The 22,814-nt window shown below is 37.6% G+C and overlaps 1 protein-coding gene across 2 annotated transcripts in view; it reads left to right on the forward strand.

Moving 5' to 3' along the window:
- The window catches only part of mtg (mind the gap), a 67,023-nt gene that overhangs the window by 36,735 nt on the left and 7,474 nt on the right, over positions 1–22,814 (forward strand). For both annotated transcript variants that reach the window (XM_034980127.2, XM_034980128.2), the window contains exons 3-4: positions 16,323–16,445; positions 22,307–22,446. In XM_034980127.2, the coding sequence (XP_034836018.1) occupies positions 16,323–16,445; positions 22,307–22,446 (263 nt within the window). The remainder of the gene's footprint in view (positions 1–16,322; positions 16,446–22,306; positions 22,447–22,814) is intronic.

Consider the following 22,814-nt stretch of genomic DNA (forward strand, 5'->3'; position numbering starts at 1 on the left):
AAAAGCTTGGATTTGACTCGCTCCAGCAATGCACGGGGCTGCAATGGCTTGTATAGTACGGTATAATAACATTGTAAATTGAAAAATTAAAAAGAGCAACCGCCGAGTTTCTTGCTGGTTCTTCTCGGTAGGAACGGCATTCCGAACCAGTGATAAATTAAAACTACCTGACTATTCATAAGCACTTGTAAAAAGTTTACATGAATAAAAAAACATTCTATTCTATTCTATTCTATAGCAAATTATAACTTGAAACTAGGTGTAACATACTTATTATTTTGTGAAAAATTTATATGTACCTATTTACAATCAGCGAATAAACGATAGTGATTAATTATACCAAATTATGAAGAATTAACATATTATCGTAAAATTTTGTTAAGTATTATATTAATTAATGCAATTTTGTAGTTTTAAACTCAATAATAAACTGATTATATAAATGTATAAAATATGCGAATATATATGTATTATTATTTATTACATTGCAAAACAGTTAAACGATATAAAGACCATTCAAAAGCACATGGCCTCAAACATTAAGGTTACCTACTCCACGCGCTATTTATTTGGACATAACGGGTGCTGTGAATCAAAAGTGGGTATTTTGCTACGAAATAAGCACAAAATATTATAATCTGCTTGTGTAAATAAGAAGAAAATGTGTAAAATTTGCTAAAAATATATACGTATTTTACCTGGCTTTTGTAACCAAAAACACCTGACAATTTTCATAGCTGATATACTTAACTTAAATAAAAAATGACGGACTTTTATACAAACTTTGGTCCCCTATTTAACCTACTTAGGCGTGGAATTTTCAAAAATCCTTTCTTAGCGGATGTATACGTCATTTTTTTTTCCTTATTGTTGAGTGACAATTAGCTACTCAATTATATTACGATCTAGCCTAATGTATGACTAATAAGTAATTTTATTTTAACTTATAAATTTAATTTAAAATAATTTAATAAAAGTAATTTAATTTTAACTTATAAATTATCTTATATACTAAGAAATTGTCCACTGACGCATCTTAGTCTTTCTTGATTTGAGATATGACACTTTGTTCACGTGTTCTTTCAGCACTTGCACTATGTACACTATCACTAATCACTATACACTAACTCAAAAGGTTTGGTCCTTTTTAGTCTTCTCACTGTCTCCGTTACGTCAAGCAGCTGGATTGCTTCAACGATAACGTGGAAATACAGACAGTGTGCCTAATTCCTTTGTAAACAATCTCTAAACTAAACTAAAATATTACGTCTAAATCTATTGCTATCCCTTTCATAATGTTGCTTGCGGAAAAGGAAAGCACTAGATTTAGACCTGTTAATTTAGTTTAGTTTAGAGATTGTGTACTAGAGAATCGGCCCCAGTATACGTCATAATAGCTATCTGCATGCCAAATTTCAGCCCGATCCGTCCAGTAGTTCGAACTGTGCGTTGATAGATCAGTCGGTCAGTCACCTTTTCCTTTTATATATTTATATGGCTTTGACGTCATTGGTGTTGTTCTTTTGGTGCGTTGGACAATCCATACCATCCATACTAATATTATAAATGCGAAAGTGTAAGTACCTATCTGTCTGTCTGTCTGTCTGCTAGCCTTTCACGGTCTATGCATTTAACCGATTTTGACGAAATTTGGCACAGAGATAGCTTGCATCCCGGGAAGAACATATGCTACTTTTCATCCCGGAAAATTAAAGAGTTCCCATGGGATTTTAAAAACCTAAATCCAAGCCGACGAAGTCGCGGGCATCATCTAATTTAAAATAATATGTCAAAACTTCAAGGTCGCGTCACCGACATGCTAATGTTAATAGTGCTTGGAGTGCCGATAGATGTTCAAACTAAGCTGATAGTTTTAATTTACCATTAATTTATGATACTTACTACAATTAATTTGATAAACCCAAAAAAATGTTCCCACGGACTGTAAAAAAAATTTGTATAGAACATAATCAAGGTCCATCTTCTCTTCTCTATATATATTTTAATTATTTATAAATTTTCAATTTATAGTACGGTATAATAACATTGTAAATTGAAAAATTAAAAAGAGCAACCGCCGAGTTTCTTGCAGTACTTCTTCTCGGTAGGAACGGCATTCCGAACCAGTGGTAAATTAAAACTACTTGACTATTCATAAGCACTTGTAAAAAGTTTACATGATTAAAAAAACATTCTATTCTATTCTATTCTATAAAAATGAATCGCTGAATGTGTTGCTGATCGCAAATCTCGAGAACAGCTGAACTGATTTCGCTAATTTTTTTATAATATTCCTTGAAGTACGAGGATGGGTTCTTACGGAGAGAAAAATTGAAAAAATTTGAATTGACTGTTAAGGTTCGTACGCACCTGAGCGGCGCGGCGCGGCGCTTCAGTGAGCTTCACGTCGCGGCACAGAGCTTCAAAATATCATTTCTATCATTTTGTATGGCGCATATCGCACTAGAGCGGCGCGGCGCGGCGCTTCACCGCGCGTTGCCGCGCGGCACGGCTGGAGAGAATATTTTGAAGCGCACTGAAGCGACGCGCAGTGCAGTGACGCTAGTGCGACATACCCAGCGGCGCGGCGCGGCGCTTCAGTATGCGTACGTCGCTCGAATAAGATACACGCGCATCTTGTTAGGTATTTAAAGTACAGGCAAGAATCGGCAAGATAGACCTCAAAATACATAACGTAGGTTTAATTTTTGACACATGACGTGTTCCTCATGCTCTTAGAAGTATATCCTCAAAGGTCCCAACCCCTAGGATGTCGGCTTCCCCCCTTCCCAGTGTCTAAATGTATAAATGTCTCTCCGAGCGTTATGAGAAAACATCAATGGTAAAAATAATCCTGATTAAATAACTATAATATATTATGTACATATTATACCTACCTACTTCATCTAGGTAGAATTAATAGTTTCGGAAATATGCCTACCTATTGTTGTACTTGTATTTATATTATACTAGCTTATGCCCGCGACGTCGTCCGCGTGGACTACACAAATCTCGAACCCCTATTTTACCCCCTTAGGGGTTGAATTTTCATAAATCCCTTTTAGCGGATGTCTACGTCATATTAGCTAGTTAGCTAGCCAGCATGCCAAATTTCAGCCCGATCCGTCAAGTAGTTTGAGCTGTGCGTTGATAGATCAGTCAGTCAGTCACCTTTTTCTTTTATATAGGTATTTAGATATAATATGTACCTGTGTTTACCTGCCTATTTTATATATTCTATTGCACATAAAACAAAGACATTTTGCGAAAATGCTTTTTCTAATGTAATTTCCACAGAACCTAAGGGACTAGCTGATGCCCGCAACTTCGTTCGCGTAGATGTAGGTTTTTTAAAAATCCCGTGGAAACTTTTTGATTTTCGGGATAAAACTAGCCTATGTGTAGGTACACATAGGCTACTTTTATCCTACAGGGTATAATCTATCTCAGGTATATAGGTACTAGTAGGTAATTCCCGGAAATGTGCTCACCTATAGAAAAATCTAAATCCACGCGGACGAAGTCGCAGGCATCATCTAGTTGCATTTTTTTTTAGATTTTTAATCCCGTGTGAACTCTTTGATTTTCCGGGATAAAAAGTTGCCTACCTCTGTCAATTCCCGGAATGCAAGCTACCTCTGGTCCAAACTTCATATAAATGGGCCTTTAACAATCCTGTGGAAATTCTTTCATTTTCCAGGATAAAAAGTAGCCTGTCCTTCCCCGGGATGTAATTCAACTTTGTACCAAATTTCATCAAATTCGGTTAAGCTGTTGAGCCGTGAAAAGCTAGTAGATAGACAGACAAATACACTTTTGCGTTGATAATAATATAAGTATGGATATGCATAAATATTTTTTTATAATTTCCATAAAAACTATCATCATCTTCATCATCATCAACCGATAGATATGTCCACTGCTGGACATAGGTTTCTTGTAGGATTATATTACCGACCTGTGTGGTATACCTATTGTTTCTAATGTAATTTCCACAAAAACTATTAGGCAATAGCATATAGAATTTTGTCTTCGACATTCTGAAGTAAATGTGAAATGGTACAGAGTCATTAAGAAGGCGAGGAAACAAAATGTGATATCCTTCTTGATAGCGTGACTTTGGTATGTCAGCAATCCATTTCTTCTTCTTTTTTAGGGTTCCGTACCTCAAAAGGAAAAACGGAACTCTTATAGGATCACTTTGTTGTCTGTCTGTCTGTCTGTCTGTCTGTCTGTCTGTCTGTCTGTCTGTCCGTCTGTCTGTCAAGAAACCTACAGGGTACTTCCCGTTGACCTAGAATCATGAAATTTGGCAGGTAGGTAGATCTTATAGCTGACATTTGGGGAAAAATCTGAAAACCGTGAATTTAGGGTTAGATCACACAAAAAAAATTAAATTGTGGTCATGAACTAATAATTAGTATTTTCAACTTTCGAAGTGAGTGACTATACCAAGTGGGGTATCATATGAAAGGTCTTCACCTGTACATTCTAAAACAGATTTTTATTTATTTTTATGCATCATAGTTTTTGAATTATCGAAATCATACGACTGTAGTACGGAACCCTCATTGCGCGAGCCTGACTCGCACTTGGCCGGTTTTTTCTCTTCGATAATTCGTTCTTCTTCTGCACAACAAAGAAATAATAATCAAATCCTCTTCACTGTCGCTCATCTTGCGACGTTGTTGCTCGTACGCGAACGGGTGTAAAAGTGACGCGCAAGTGACGCGAGCTGCCGCGTACTGAAGTTGTAGTGCGGTAGGCACCGTCGAGCGGCCTGAGGTGAAGCGTTCTGCAGTCGGACTGAAGCGCCGCGCCGCGCCGCTCAGGTGCGTACGAACCTTTAGAATAGAAGTAAAAGAAGGATAAATGAAAGTACCTACCTACATTCACAAAGTTTTTCAAATAGTTTTTGGTTAGTTCACTCTGCTAATGGGTTGATGAATGCAAATTACTGACGCGGTAAAAGAAAGTAAAAGTAAAGAAAGGATTAGAAAGTTAATTCAATACTATGATGATTATTGTAGGTAGTTTAAACAGACTTTAGTCATATTATGCTCTCTTTTAGATTATGTAACACGTTGACTCGGTCCGGGAAAAAAAGTAAAAAAGTGGTTTACCTACCACATCCTTGTTAAATAGTTTTTTGAATCATTATGAGTTTTGGAATCGTTTTAGAAATAATGACCGCTAAAGTTTATACATCACGCGGCAGAACATAATGTACACCTTTAGAATGAGATTTCGACTTTGTAGAGCGTTATCTCTTAATTTGTGTTTACATCACAAAAAAAGATTTTTTTGTACGACGGTACGGAACCCTTCGTGTGCGAGTCGGACTCGCACTTGGCCGATTTTTTGGGATCCGTATCAAAAGGAAAACGGAACCCTTATATGATCACTTTGTTGTCTGTCTGTCTGTCTGTCTGTCTGTCTGTCTGTCTGTTTGTCTGTCTGTCTGTCTGTCTGTCTGTCTGTCTGTCCGTCAAGAAACCTACAGGGTACTTCCCTAGACCCTAGAATCATGAAATTTGGCAGGTAGGTAGATCTTATAGCTGACATTTGGGAAAAAATCTGAAAACCGTGAATTTAGGGTTAGATCACACAAAAAAATTAAATTGTGGTCATGAACTAATAATTAGTATTTTCAACTTTCGAAGTGAGTGACTATATCAAGTGGGGTATCATATGAAAGGTCTTCACCTGTACATTCTAAAACAGATTTTTATTTATTTTTATGCATCATAGTTTTTGAATTATCGTGCAAAATGTCGAAAAAATACGACTGTAGTACGGAACCCTCATTGCGCAAGCCTGACTCGCACTTGGCCGGTTTTTTCACTTGTGTCACATTTTCATTGTTTGCGGTTAGAACGTCGTATCGTACGTGACATGCATAGCATGTCGCTTACGCTTTACTCCGAGAAGCGTGCTGTTTAACCTTTTAAGTAAGCTAAATAAAAATAGACTGTTAATAGTGTTTGGGATTTATAATGGTACCTATAGTCTCGCAATGCCCACATTGCGTAATGAACTAAGAGCCAGCGCGTGCCAGACCTTCGTTATTTTATAAAAGCTGAAAGTTTATCTGCGGAGTGTCCCCAACACCGGGAAGAACGATCAGCGACTATGAAGTTTGGATTATGTTGGCTTTGGGAGATAGCAGGTACCCTTACCAAGGGTGTCTGGTAAGGGGTTGCCACCATACTAAAGCACATACAGCCTTTGTGCACTCATCCGTATTCGGTCCGTATTCGTTTCATAATTCATTCATAATTCATAATTTTTATTGCAAAACTGATTCTTCGAAGCGGCCGTCGTACAAATACTTATTCATTTGATTAGTATTTTTACGGAATCCGCGATTTCACGGATGAGTATACAAACGCTCTAAGTGTCTGGCAATGTATGACGTGATTTCTAAAACTATTCCGAAGAAAATGTAAAAAACGATGACTTTATACTTAGACGTAGGATTTTTTGCACCTTTACAAACTGTTACACTGTTTACAACTGAGCTGTTATCTCCCAAAGCCACCATGATCCAAACTTCATAGTCGCTGATCGTTCCTCCTTGTGTTGAATGGGGACAATAAGAGAAGCTTTCAGCTTTTATAAAATAACGAAGGTCTGGCACGCGCTGGCTCTCTCTCTATAATGTAACGTCATTACAAAGCAATTACGGTTTCATTGACTCCAAGTGCTGGCCTACTGATCTTATGCTCGTATTATACTGACTTAGTTTTCCTTTCTACTACCATATGGCGTATTTTACTGTCGGTCGAGTTGACCATATAAAATAATTGCAAAGGGGCAACTCGGCCGTTCGGGCGAGTTTCAAACTCAAACTCAAATTATTACGTACCTCAAAAGGAAGAACGGAACCCTTATAGGATCACTTTGTTGTCTGTCTGTCTGTCTGTCAAGAAACCTACAGGGTACTTCCCGTTGACCTAGAATCGTGAAATTTGGCAGGTAGGTAGGTCTTATAGCTGACATTTGGGGAAAAATCTGAAAACCGTAAATTTGTGGTTACAACACACAAAAAAATTAAATTGTGGTCATGAACTAATTATTAGCATTTTCAATTTTCGAAGTAAGGTAACTATATCAAGTGGGGTATCACATGAAAGGTCTTTACCAGTGCATTCTAGAACAGATTTTTATTTATTTTTATGCATCATAGTTTTTGAATTATCGTGCAAAATGCCGAAAAACACGACTGTTTTACGGAACCCTCGTTGCGCGAGCTCGCACTTGGCCGGTTTTTTTATTTGAAAGAAGCCAGCAATAACTGCCTGATCCAGGTCCTCATGTTCAACGAAGGAAGTACTATTCCAAGAAAACCTTATCTGTATCAATATAGTCTAACGTACCTACATAATAATTCATGCACCAATAGATTGGGAAAAAGACAAAAAAAATTGATACGCTTGCCTTGCAATGGTCTAGTCTTTTATTTTCAAGTTTTAGGTTCACATTAAAAGGTTAAGGTGATCAATATTAAGTTTTGTAGCAGCTAAAATTATGCCTAAGTGAAGTAATTTAGACAACTTAAAAAAACGGGCAAGTGCGAGTTTAACTCGTAGGAGAGGGTTCCTTATGAATATGATTAATATGTAAGTTTGTAGGTACGTAACACATTAAGAGATTTACCATATTAAGTATTTTAAGACAATGGACTTTTTATGAGTTTTCCTGTAATCTTCAAGTAAAGAATACTTTTTTTTTCGAAATACAGTCAGTCAATAGTTTCCGAAATAGGGTCATAAATATTATCTATTTTCTTAAATAACTTTAAAATTATTTATTTTTAAATTATTGTTAAAATTAAATAATCATAATAATAATAATTTTTGTATGAAAAAACACGAGATAATGCGTAGACAAAATTTTCTCGCGGTGCGCATGTTAGACCAACTGGGCACCCTGATGCGTCAAAACGATGGTTAGACTTCACTTGACTTCACTTCATTCTCGTACGGCACACATTGCAATATACATTTTTTATTTTCTAATTTTCCCCCTCCCATATTCTAAATTCGCTACACGTCCGTGTTTGAGTCACACCAACCAAATTAAAACCTCATCAAATTAGTAGGTTCGGAGCAAATTGGCTGTTACAGACGGGCAGACAAACATACACACGAGTCATCCTATAAGGTCGTGTTTTCATTCGGACTTACGGAACTCTAACTATAATTTTTATTGATTTCCTAAATTACTTAAGCCGTAAAATTAAAAATTTAAGGTCATTACTTCAAATAAGTATTGATAAATTAATATGAGGTCATATTTTCATATTAGAAAAAATAAAATAGGTAATGATTGCCAATGATTGCAATGATCATATTTTATCATTGGATGAACTTGTCAGTGACTGTATGAGTACCTAAATACGTTTTGGTCAATAGACTGTAGGTCAAATTCAATTGGGTAATCTAAAACAACATTTTTAGGGTTCCGTACCTGGTGTCGAGGGTGAAATTCGCGCGGTGTGGTTGTAGAAAAATGAGGTTGGAATGACGTCAAAAAGCTATTCAGAGCACTCCCCATTATAAAGGCGATAGAACACGCATAGAGAGCTAACGTCTCTGCGGTGCTCCAGGCTATCGAGCGAGCCGGTTAGTTTGGGATCGTCCCAAAGTTACGTTACACTGAATTAGTGAATCACCTAGCAGGTTGTAAAATAATATCACGTCATTTATCCACGCGTGAGTCCATCTATTAGTAAGAAGTTCGAGAAATGAGGAATTTATGACGTTACTTAGTGCATTTTCTTAGTAATAATGTTTGACGTCGCAGCAGTTTGACCATGCGTGACGCGTGTATACTTTCTCATGCGAAATCGAAAGTGACCCGTCGCGTTCTATTAAATTGGAGCGAGTTATTTACTTTGAGATGAAATGCCTGGTATTATAATCTGCTTGTTAAAAGTCCCGCAAATTGCTATTGAGCTGGAACCATGTCTCATTCAACATTTTGACGTCAGCCGAAATAAAAATATACCATCAGCTTGAAACTTCAGTCTAGTGCTGACGTTTGTGGCGGCCACGCACATTAGCAATTTGCGGGACTTATAGGTACCTTTTTTTTACTGATCCGGACTCAGTAAGTCTAGCGACCCGAGACATACAATAGCCGGCAAGAAATATTGTACCTACATGGGCCTTTAGAAAGAGATTTCGACTTCGTAGAGCGTTGTCTCTGTCACTCATACCTATGGGATGTTTTGTCGGTCTCAACGACAGGGACAACGCTTTAAGAAACGGCTACCTATCTGTTTCTTATTTTTTTTTATTCAATTAAACTTTTACCACTGGTTAGGAATGCCTTTCCCCTAATGCCTTTTGCATGAAGGTCGATGTACAAAGTTTTCTGATGGACACTGTACAAGGTGTCCGTAGTCCGTAACATCCTGCTGAGCTAGGACAGGTGTGTCCTATGTGTAACAAAAAAATTATGAGGTTCGTAGCGTACTCGTAGACTCGTATGAGGACTCAAAGAATCAAAGTCAAAGTCAAATGATTTATTCAAAATAGGTAATAAATTACTCTTATTGATTGTCTGGTATAGTGTTAGATTTGTAAGATATAGTGGTGATAATTATAACGCAAACTTAAAACTAAAGCTACGAGGGTTCCAAACACGCCCAGGTCTGAGAAGAGCCCACAACAAACTAATCACTACCCCTATTATATGTAAATGCGAAAATGTGTGTGTTTGTTGGTTTGTCCTTACATCACGTCGCAACGGAGTAACGGATTGACGTGATTTTTTGCATGGGTATAGTTTAAGACCTGGAAAGTGACATAGGCTACTTTTATCCCGGAAAATTGAAGACTTCCTACGGGTTTCTTAAAGGTCAATCCGTTTAACCGATTTATAAGTACAGAGAGACAGCTGGCATACCGAAAATTGACATAGGCGGTTATTTATCCCGGAAAATCGTAGAGTTCCACGGAATTTTAAAAAACCTGAACATCATCTAGTTTGTAATAAGTGCTGGGTTTTTCGAAACGATGGCATTAGACCTGTGAGGCATATTAGGCAAGTTTTCGTTAACGTGCATTCTCTATTCATTATGTTGTCAAATGTAACCACAAAGGTCGAAGTTTCAAAACCGCCGCCCGTCTGAAATTGCTATTCTTTTTCTTTTTAAGAAACTGCAACGCGAACATTAGTGAAGCCACAAAAAAAACTCATCTAATCATTTCGTGAAGGCCACCTCTCATAGCATGACTGTCGCTATCCTCTACCTATTTATACTAATACTAGCTTATGCTCGCGACTTGGTTCGCGTGGACTACACAAATTTCAAACCCCTATTTCACCCCCTTAGGGGTTGAATTTTCAAAAATCCTTTCTTAGCGGATGCCTACGTCAATCGTCATAATAGCTATCTGCATGCCGAATTTCAGCCCGATCCGTCCAGTAGTTTGAGCTGTGCGTTGATAGATCAGTCAGTCAGTCAGTCAGTCACCTTTTCCTTTTATATATATATAGAAGAAGAAGAAGAAGATTAAGATTATAAAGAGTTAAAGTTTGTAAGTTTGTTTGATTTCGGTTTTTAGAAATCCCGTGGGAGCTCTTTGATTTTTCCAGGATTTTCCAGGGCCTATGTCCCTTTCCAGGTCTTAAACTATACCCATGTAAAAAATCACATCGATCCGTTGCTCCGTTGCGACGTGATTGAAGGAAAAACCAACAAACAAACACACTTTCACATTTATAATAGGGGTAGTTTGACATATTATTATTCCAATATTATATAATATAACATAATTCCTAAATATAAAGAACATAAATAAATAGAACACGTAGTTCTATTTATTTATCTTATTTAAATTTAACAATAATTATGTTTTTCATTATCAATTAGGTAATATCTTGTCTTATTTATATCTAACTAGCTGGCCCGGCGAACTTCGTACCGCCTAACAGTCGATTCTTTTTCAGGATTTTTTTTAATTTTTTCTCTCCGTAAGAACCACCATCGTACTTCAAAGAATATTATCAAAAAAGAATTAGCGAAATCGGTTCAGCTGTTCTCGAGATTTGCGATGAGCAACACATTTAGCGATTCATTGTTATATATAGAGATAAAGAGCGCTTAGCGTCCTAGGGAAACTCTTCTTCTTCTTAGGAACTCTATGTAAATTGGTTCCTCTTAGCATTTCCTTACTAATCAGGTAAACTTTTTGTACCAAGTAGGTAATTACTCGGTTGACGGAAACTACACGTAAACAATATAATGTGGTGTGTGAATTATGATAGAAATTGTTATCGCCATTGTTATTGAATCAGCGTTCAAACTTTCATGAGCGAATAGAAAGCACTAATGAGTTGTTCCGTACATATCTTTGAAAATATTCCTTGAGTTACCTAGGGCTGCACTAAGGAGGAATCTTTAGACAACGTAAACTCAATACTCATGTGGATGAGTTCGTGGGAATACCTAAAGGGGTTATTCTACCTTCCTAAATCCTACGTCCTAAATAACTATACCAGTTACCGTCAAACTAGCCAACTTTGCCGTTCAATGATACTTTGCCCAAAAAGTAATTTATAAGCAAATTCACTTTGTAATTTTTTTAAATAAATTAAAAGAGTTTCTACAGTGTTATCAAAAACCTAAATCCACGCGGACCAAGTCGCGGGCATCAATTCGTTTAAAATAACTTGATTTATAGATCGGTCTGGAAAACAATGTGAATTTTTCTTCGTCTATATATTACGGAACCCTGAAAACCTGTGATTATCTAGATTTTCCCAGTTTTTATATCACTTTTACTAACGAAGACGTATGTAACTAACGAGGCCGCATTGTTCGGTGAGCAATTGGGCGTGAATACTTGAATACATGCGATTTCATGGCAATTTGTCACTGCAACGGTATTTCATACAACTACTATCATTAAAGGAAAAACCGCATTTTGAACCTTACAGCTAAGACAATAAGGTGGTTAAGTAAATTTGTCAATACTAGTAATTGATGAATTATTATGACTTGTGAGTTGCAAGACCGGAGACACCGGACATTTGTATTAGTGTTTAAGTAAAATATGATTGTATATAAATCTGAGCCGGTACCTTTTTGCTTGTATGGAGCGTTGCGTATCATGGGTTTCGTAATTTTTTTAACCCATCGAGAGTCTCGTGCACTCCACCATGTTCACGATCTTTTTTCGTTATGTAGCGTCTTGCGACCACCCGCGGTGTACAAAACAAAACGCGCTTATTGGATGCCCAAATTGTGGCGCGAATACTAAATTCATAGATAAACAAAAAATATCACTCGAGTCTGTATCTTACCTGCTACAATATAAGGTATATCGGAACAAAATTCACAAAAAAAAATTTTTACAAAAAAAATAAAAACCGACTTCGTTACACAAACACTAAAAATTGAAAAATAATTTAATTTATTACCGATTATATTATGTATACAAGAGTTAATATAGTTCCATAATAATACTTTTTGGTGCCGGTGCCAATTAGCTTTAGCTGCGCGAATCGTCTAAACTTCATATTTTTATGGGACTCCACAATGGCACCTCATTGGCACCGACCCCAAAAAATATTATTATGGAACTATATTAACTCTTGTATACATAATATAATCGGTAATAAATTAAATTATTTTTCAATTTTTAGTGTTTGTGTAACGAAGTCGGTTTTTATTTTTTTTGTAAAAAATTTTTATTTCACAATTTTTAGTGGCCCCATGGAATTATGCTATGACTGGTTAAAAATCTACTGTTTACTAAGCTATTACACTGATCGCGAGCAATTTACTCTTATCCGTTGAGGAGTTCCAGTATCTATCTTCGAAGATGTTCATCAGATCTTCACCAAATTGAAATGGGACCAACTTTGAAGTATACCCTTTCAAACAAAAAAAGAATTTTCAAAATCGGTCCAGGCGTTTTCGAGTAATCGGGGAACATACATAAAAAAAAAAAAAAAAAAAAAAAGATTCCGACGAATTGAGAACCTCCTCCTTTTTTTGAAGTCGGTTAAAAATGAAATTTCACAAGTTGGGCGCAAAAATTTCGCCCCGCCATTACAAATTTTTGATGACCTAAACGCAGTGCGCGCTCTCCAGAACTTTAATTCGCATAGACATTTTTTTTTAAGCCCATGCCCCTTTTGGGGTCTACAGGGCATCGTACCGGAACGCTAAATCGCTTGGCGGCACGGCTTTGCCGGTAGGGTAGGAACACTAGGAACTAGCCACGGCCGAAGCCTCCCGCCACACCAGACCAGAAATATAGAAATTAAAAAATTCCAAACCCCTGCCAGGAATCGACCCCTGGACTTTCCACTAATACGACCACAGTGCTTACCACTGCGCTAGAGAGGTCGTCAAGTATAGTTCACTCTAGTTTTGTACCCAAAGGTTGCTAACGGGATCATGCTACTAAGCCTCCGACGTCTGTCCGTCTGTCTGTCAGGGCGCTGTATCTCATGAACCGTAATAGCTAGAGAATTGAAATTTTCACATCTTTTGCATCTTTCACATCACGGCTATTCATCTTTATTAACTTCAGTATTCACTTTCACCGGTCAACGCCCTCCGCGCCGGTTCGGTCAAGACGAATAGTGACTCAGTTCGCCCCCGGTCGTTGCCGGATGCGTGGAGAAAGGCCGATAGCATACTGGGCTTGTACCGATAGCAAATACCAAGTCAAATTTAAAAAAAAAAATGCCGCTCTAATAACAGATAATTAAAAATCAAGGCGAATTTCAATACACTTAGCCGTCGTCCTGCAATTTTTTTTTTAAAAGTAGGCAGGTACATTCTATTAGGTATATATATAGGTATATGTGAGCCTCAATAGCTCAACCGGTATAGGAGTGGACTGAAAACCGAAAGGTCGACGGTTCAAACCCCGCCCGTTGCACTATTGTCGTACCTACTCCTAGCACAAGCTTGACGCTTAATTGGAGAGGAAAGGGGAATATTAGTCATTTAAAAAATGGCTAATATTCTTTAAAAAAAAAAAAAAATATCTTGTGCGATGGTATGGAAGTTAGAACCCCTCGTGTGCAAGTCCGACTCCCACTTGGCCGGTTTGACCGTATAAATGAAAGTAAGTAGGTATTTACTTAACTGGAAAGACTATATCTACCGTTGGGGTTTTACCAGCGTGCAGTGCAGCTGTAATTGGTGAGGTCACATGAATAAAGATCTGCTGGGTATTTACTAGGGTCACAGGCTGTGAACTCTTGAAGAGATAACTAATCCTTGGTATAACGTGGAAGGTGAATTTAAGGTTACACTTCATACAAACGTAAAAAATAAAATAAAAAATAAAAATCTTTTTTATTCGAATAAACTTTTAAAAGTACTTTCGAATAGTCGGATGCATATACCACTGGTTCGGAATGCCTTTCCTACCGAGAAGAACCAGCAAGAAACTCGGCGGTTGCTCTTTTCAAATATTTGATATAGGTACAAGATTATGCCATGTATAAAATAGTATTTGCAGTCTTGTGCGTCGCCGGCGTATTAAGCCGATTATTCTGTTACTAGATGATGCCCGCGACTTCGTCCGCGTGGATTTAGGTTTTTTAAATCCCATGGGAACTCTTTAATTTTCCGGGATAAAAAGCCGATGTCCTTCACCGGGATATAAGCTAATTTCTGTACCAAATTTCATCAAAATCAGTTGAACGGTTGGACTGTGAAAAGCTAGCAGAGACAGGCAGACACTGAGATACACTTTCGCATATAAATGCGAATAATTTTAGAGATAGAAGACCGACTTATTTATTACAATGCATAGATACAATAAAATTACAAAATTTAATTACACAGACCACCACCTATAGACGCCCAATAGCCGGACACCCCCCATCGCCAAACTTAGGCAGTTTTGTAGCATAAAATTTGGCCCACGCCCGTCCGGTACCCTCATTCCGCACATTGTCTTGATTACGTGACTTTGACTCCGCCAATCACAACAAAGCATTCTCCCCTGTCCCCCGCTAACATTTTACGATTTTGTTTTCATGCAAAACCTTACAAGCGTACTCTTGAGGTTGAATTCTCTGTATGAATAAATGAATGAATGAACATTTATTTATTACAAAAATTTGTGTTGTGTTTAATTACCTACCTGCTATCTAATTTTCCGAAGTTTCTGTGTCCTCTTCATGCACCTTCCGTAGTTCGCTTATGACAAATCTTGACTCTACCCGCTTTGGAAAGAAATTATACTGAGATGAGTTAGTTTGTTGTGGCTGCTTTTTTGACGTACCCAGATCTTAGTAAGATAATAATATAATAAACTAGCTGAGCTGGCGAACTTCGTACCGCCTAAAAGGTGCTTCTTTTTCAGGATTTTTTTTAATTTTTCTCTCCGTAAGAACCATCGCCGTACTTCAAGGAATATATATGATATTATGAAAGAAGAATTATCGAATTCGATTCAGCTGTTCTCGAGATTTGCGATCAGCAACACATTCAGCGATTCATTTTTATATATAGAGATACATGTACTGTCATCATTATCATCATCAACCCATCGCCGGCTCACCACAGAGCACGGATCTCCCGATTGAGAAGGTCCATAGTCTGCCACGCTGGCCAAGTGCGAATTAGCAGACTTCACACACCTTTGAGAGTATTATGGAGAACTCGCAGACATGCAGGTTTCCTCGCGAAGTTTTCCTTCACCGTTATAACAAGTGATATTTAGTTACTGAAAACGCACATAACTCCGAAAAGTTAGAGGTGCGTGCCCGGGATCGAACCCTCGACCTCCCGAATTGGAGGCCGACGTCTTAAACACTAGGATCACAGCTTGTATACTGTCATACATACTCCTAAATACGGTTAGGTATATACAAAAGTACAGTGGGCGTGGTGAGAGCAAAGGTGCAGGACGAAGAGAAATCTAGGTCGCCTCGATTAGATCCTGGAGCGTGTTGTAATCGTTTACGCGGATGTATTGCTGTTAATTATAATATGTACCTATGCTAGCTACTGACTGACTGATCTATCAACGCACAGCTCAAACTATTAGACGGATCGGGCTGAAATTTGGCATGCAGATAGCTATTATGACGTAGGCATCCGCTAAGAAAGGATTTTTGAAAATTCAACCTTCAAGGGGGTGAAATAGGGATTTGAAATTTGTGTAGTCCACGCGGACGAAGTCGCGAGCATAAGCTAGTACACAATATACATGAACCCTAAAAACATTATCTACACTTTTTTTTAAAATCCATCGTTTAAAAATTACACCAAAACTATCTTCATAGTAATCTACTAATAGCAATGATTAAATTTTTATCTCTCCTTGTTACAGATATCGTGCAGCCACTGTGTGTTCTTGAATCGGATTTCGGTTTCAAAATCAACTGTGCCTTCAAAAAGTCTGGACTATTCAGGGTACGGAATCTCGGAGGTGTCAAAGCACATGCTAGTATAGGTAAGATTAAAATCAGTACCCTTATTATAAATGCGAAAGTGTGTTTGTTTGTTGGTTTGCCCTTCAATCACGTCGCAACGGTGCAACGGATTGATGTGATTTTTTGCATGGGCATAGATAAAAACCTGGAAAGTGACATAGGCTACTTTTTATCCCGGAAAATCAAAGAGTTTCCATGGGATTTTAAAAAACCTGATTCCATGCGGAAGAAGTCATGGGCATCAGCTAGTAATTATTATAATATGAATGGATGAAAAATAACCGAAAGGTCGACGGTTCAAACCCCGCCCGTTGCACTATTGTCGTACCTACTCCTAGCACAAGCTTGACGCTTAATTGGAGAGGATAGGAGAATATTAGTTATTTAAAAAAATGGCTAAATTTAAAAAAAACAAACTACAATGCTAATACACTTAAACGTGCTACAAATAAACGTTAAATGTGTGTCTAACATCATACTAGTTTTTGCTAAACATAGCAAAAAACCGGCCAAGTGCGTTCCGTAGTACAGTTGCATTTTTTTGCGACATTTTGCACGATAAATCAAAAACATAATGATTCAAAAATTTAATAATAATGTGTTTAAGAATCCAGAGGTGAAGCCCTTTCATATGATAACACACTTGATATAGTTATCTTACTTTGATTATTGAAAATACTAATTACTTATTAGTTCATGACCACAATATAATTTTTTTTGTGTGATGTAACGACAAATTCACGGTTTTTAGATTTTTCCCCGAATGTCTGCTATAAGACCTACCTACCTGCCAAATTTCATGAATCTAGGTCAACGGGAAGTACCCTGTAGGTTTATTGACAGACGGACAGACAGACAGGCAGACAGACAGATAGACAGACAGACAACAAAGTGATCCGTTACGTTTTTCCTTTTGAGGTACGGAACCCTAAAAAGACAAATGCTTTTGGCCCGAATGACTTTACTAATAAACCTTCTCTTAAATGTGATTTGCATGTGAACGTCAAAAACCTTCGATTTAATTACGAATCATAACAGCTGCCTATAATCATTAATTGGTTATGCGTGTCTAACTTAAAATGGCTACCACTCTACCATCGTAGATAGAGTTATAAAGGTAGATTGAAGTACTGTGGTCTGTGTAACCGCGTATGAGATCGCGATAGCTCGTACGACGTAACGATGAATAACGTCATGACATTTTTTTATAATTTTTTAGTGTTTACCTACACTTCAGGGAAATTACTAAAATTTATATATATAATAAATTTTTGATATGTATTTAAAATTATTTAGTAACATGACAATTATTACCATTGTTTAGTAGTCAATATTTGTATTAACCGATCAACATTGTGGCTAATTCCGTTGTAAACTATCTCTAAACTAAACTAAATTAACAGGTCTAAATCTAGTGCTATCCTTTTCCGCAAGCAACATTTTGAAAGGGATAGCAATAGATTTAGACGTGCCATTTTAGTTTAGTTTAGAGATTGTGTACAAGAGAATCGGCCCCAATTTGTATAAAACGTTTTTTATGTGAAAACAAGTAAATAACTAATGAGAAATACAATTACGCCACGAATTCTAAAGTTGCATTCCTTGTATGTATTCTTGAAAAAAACCAGTTACACGATAATTGACAAAAAATAGGTTAGCTGTGTCTCTGTTACATTAGTAACTTTATCTGTTTAACGTTATCTTTATCTCTCTTTTTAGTGTGAATGAGAAAGCAAACGTTCCTGTATCTACCTTTATTACTCTATCTACGTCTACCATTCTAAATTATTTCTTTGTATTACAAAGATTGAGATCTTTAGACGAAGAATTTCCAACACTTCCAAAATCTTGCAGCGTTGTGAAATACTTTACACAATATCATTATTTATGCTGTTATAATATATCTAACGCAAGGTCCTATCACCTACGAGACCAAATCCATGCCTACTAACATAATAAATGCTTAAGTTTGTCTGTGTGATTTAATTTTTTTATTTTTATTCTGATACAAGTTCGCCCTTGACTGCAATCTCACCTGATGGTAAGTGACGATGCAGTCTAAGGTGGGAGCGGGCTAGCCTGGAAGGAGTATGGCAGTTTTTATTAAACCCATACACACCTTTGGTTTCAACACGGCATCGTACCGGAACGCTAAATTGCTTGGCGGCACGGCTTTGTCGGTAGGGTGGTAACTAGCTACGGCCGAGGCCTCCCACCAGACCAGACCAGAAACTTAGAAATTATAAAATTCCAAATCCCTGCCAGGAATCGAACCCGGGACCTCCCACTAATAAGACCACAGCGCTTACCACTGCGCCAGGGAGATCGTCTTTATAATTTGAAGTAATCGTGATGAATTTTGGGACAGAGATAGCTTCCATCCTAGAATATGGACTTATATCTCAAAAAAAAAAACAAATCCTTTCTTCGTGAATCTTACAAAAATCTACGCGGACGATGTCGCGGACTTGATCTATAAATCCTTAATAGCAGTTATCTATTTCATTTCTGTCTGTCTGTCTGTCTGACGCCTGTTATCCGGGCAAATACAGAGTTCCTAAGCAAGTTTTACAAAAACTAAATCCATGCTTTCCATCCATCTAAATTCTAAATCCATCCATCCATTAGAGCCTCAATAGCTCAACCGGTATAGGAGTGGACTGAAAACCGAAAGGTCGCCGGTTCAAACCCCGCCCGTTGCACTATTGTCGTACCTTCTCCTAGCCCAAGCCTGACGCTTAGTTGGAGTGGAAAGGGGAATATTAGTCATTTAACATGGCTAATATTCTATTAATAAAAAAAAATTAAAAAAAAACTGAAGAAGTCGTGGGCATAAGGTAGTATAAAAATGGGCGAGTCTCGATTATGTTCAAGGTTTGCTTTTAAAGGAGCGGCAATTATACAATACAATCAATTTACAACATAATATTTGTCATTAGGTTTTTTAACTTTGAAAGAGATTCAATTCTATACATGGCATAATATTGTATATCAAATATTTGAAAAGAGCAACCGCCGAGTTTCTTGCTGGTTTTTCTCGGTAGGAAAGGCATTCCGAACCAGTGGTAGATGCATCCGACGATTCAAAAGTACTTGTGAAAGTTTACTTGAAAAAATAATATTTATTATAATTATTATTATAGGTAGGTAAGTAAATTTTCTATATTAGTCTACCAATCCGCACATGGCCAGCGTGGTAGACTATGGCCAAAACCCTTCTCACTCTGAGAGGAGACAGATTTTATTCTACATTTTATTTATTGCCGATATTTAACTCTAAGCTAACTATTTGCACACTAAGTTATTGGTTGAATGTGTTAGAACAAAATAGATTTAAGACCAAATTGTACCACATTCTAGCAAATAAACACTATTTCTATTTCTATTTCTATTTCTAAGGCATGCAGGTTTCCTCACAATATTTCCTTCACCGTTAAAGCAAGTCATACTTACTTATTTTATAAATAAGCTGTGATAGCCTAGTGAAAGCTGTGATAGCCTAGTGGTTAAGACATCCGCCTTCTAGTCGGAGGTCGGGGGTTCGGTCCCGGGCACGCACCTCTAACTTTTCGGAGTTATGTGCGTTTTAAGAAATTAAATATCACTCGCTTTAACGGTGAAGGAAAACATCATGAGGAAACCTGAATGCCTGAGAGTTCTCCATAATGTTCTCAAAGGTGTGTGAAGTCTACCAATCCGCACATGGCCAGCGTGGTAGACTATGGCCAAAACCCTTCTCACTCTGAGAGGAGACAGATTTTATTCTACATATTTTATTTATTGCCGATATTTTACCATTGGAAAATCGTAATAAGTGCCTAGCTGTTATTGAAAGCTGTTACAAAGTCCACATTAATTATCTCACAGTGAACTTTCTATAGGTAAAGTAGTAAAGTTTAAGGTTATTAAAGAAATAATAACATGTATTACATTTACAGAGGTACATACCAGGGGCGTGCAGGTCATAGAGGCATAAATGCACTGCTTACCCCAGTTGTAATAGCTCAATGCATATTTTTCATTTTGACCTGCCAATGAACAGATTCCTAGCTAACTAATGCCTACCCTGGCTTCAAACCTGTGCACGCCACTGGTACAATACATATAAGTGCAAAAAACTCGTAAAAAGCTCATATCTACTTACCTACTTAGTTATTTTTACATAATTAATCGTACCATAAATAAATACATTATATATACTTCCAATAATAATAAACTAGAATACGCCCACGACTTCGTCCGCGTGGACTATACAAATTCCAGGTCCCTATTTAACCCCCTTAGGGATTGAACTTTCTAAAATCCTTTCTTAGTGGATGTCTACGTCATAATAGTTATCTGCATGCCAAATCCAGCCCGATCCGTCCAGTAGTTTGAGCTGTGCGTTGATAAGTAGATCAGTCAGTCAGTTGCTCAGCTTTTACTTTTTGACTGACTTCATGGGAACTCTTTAATTTTCCGGGATAAAAAGTAGCCTATGTCTTTCCTCGGGATGTAAGTTAACTCGGTTGAACTGTTGGGCCGTGAAAAGCTAGCAGACAGACAGACAGACAGACACACTTTCGCATTTATAATATTAAATAATAAATAATATAATAATAATTAATTATGTAATATAATATGGATTTAAGATAAAAGATAGAAAGAGAGTGTGTATTCGTGACCAAAGGAGATAAAACTGACAAAACTTAAAACCTTTGGGTTTGATGCTTCGATCAAATCATAGCCTTTTTAGGCTATATGATTGGTCACAACTCACATATAGACCTACCTAGATATCCTATTATGTGCCTGTGAGCCCAGCTTGCTCGTAGGTTACAATTTAAAGCTTTGGCAATATTCATGAGGTAATTTCGCCTATTCTATACAAAGGCTGTAAATGATGTAAAGATATAACTGAAGTAACCTGGACTTTTGACTCGACTCTTAACATTTAACATTGTATCGTAAGAGCGTCGCTTTCTCTTTTAAAGTATCCATTTTCTGTTAGTTTAAAGGTAATGTTGATTTTATATTGGGTTAAGTGTATGTGTTTTTGTTTCGGCATTTTCTTTTAGTACCTATTTTCATGTTTGCACTTTCAAATGTCAAGTTTGATAGCCACAATATAATATCGCAATCATCTTTGAATTGGCTGAATGATGGTAAATTTTTCTGGTTCAGAAGCGGTGATAGCCTAGTGGCTACGACCTCCGCCTCCTAATCGGGAGGTCGGGGGATCGATCCCGGGCATGCACCTCTAACTTTTCGGAGTTATGTGCGTTTTAAGAAATTAAATATCACTAAGCTTTAACGGTGAAGGAAAACATCGTGAGGAAACCTGCATGCCTGAAAGTTCTCCATATAGTTCTCAAAGGTGTGTGAATCGCATTTGTTGTGATTGGCTGTATTCGTGGTATTTTTGTTGCAACAATGCATTATAACCAATTGTAAGCGAGCGTGAACCAATCACAAGTGATTGCGATCGTGATAGGATACCTAGCGTTCCGGTACGATGCCGTTTAGAAACCAAGGGGTACGGTTTTAATAAAAACTGCCATACCCCTTCCAGGTTAGCAAGCTTCCATCTTAGACTGCCGGCATCATTACTTACCACCAGATGAGATTGCAGTCAAGGGCTACCTTGTATCTGAATTTTTCAAAAAGATACATATCAATCAATCATTTACATTAATATTTTTTTTAATAGAAAATATTAGACATGTTAAATGACTAATATTCCTCTTACCTCTCCAACTAAGCGTCAGGCTTGTGCTAGGAGTAGGTACGACAATAGTGCAACGGGCGGAGTTTGAACCGTCGACCTTTCGGTTTTCAGTCCACTCCTTTACCGGTTGAGCTATTGAGGCTCAATATTAATCCTATAACTTTTATTTTCCAGGTTTTAGCCTCGGAGATGAGCTGGGTTTCGAGCAGTCACTCACAAACCAGGACCCCAGCAGGCGGAGGTCCGTCAGCTTCAAGAATGGAGCACCCAACGTTCTAGTCGACACCCCAAGCAGGCCAGCAGGGAAGCAGGAAGTATGTTTCTACCTTAATTCCTCCCTGACGCAGTGGTAAGCGCTGTGGTCTTATTAGTGGGAGGTCCCGGGTTCGATTCCTGGCAGGGATTAGGAATTTTATAATTTCTAAAATTTCTGGTCTGGTCTGGTGGGAGGCTTCAGCCGTGGCTAGTTACCACCCTACCGGCAAAGCCGTGCCGCCAAGCGATTTAGCGTTCCAGTACGATGCCGTGTAGAAACCAAAGGGGCATGGGTTTATTAAAAAACTGCCATACCCCTTCCAGGTTAGCCCGCTTCGATCTTAAATTGCATCGTCACTTACCACCAGGTGGGATTGCACTCATGGGCTAACTTGTATCTGAATAAAAAAAAAAAAGCACCGATTCT

This window comes from Maniola hyperantus, chromosome 21 (assembly GCF_902806685.2).
Source record: "Maniola hyperantus chromosome 21, iAphHyp1.2, whole genome shotgun sequence".
NCBI lineage: Eukaryota > Metazoa > Arthropoda > Insecta > Lepidoptera > Nymphalidae > Maniola > Maniola hyperantus.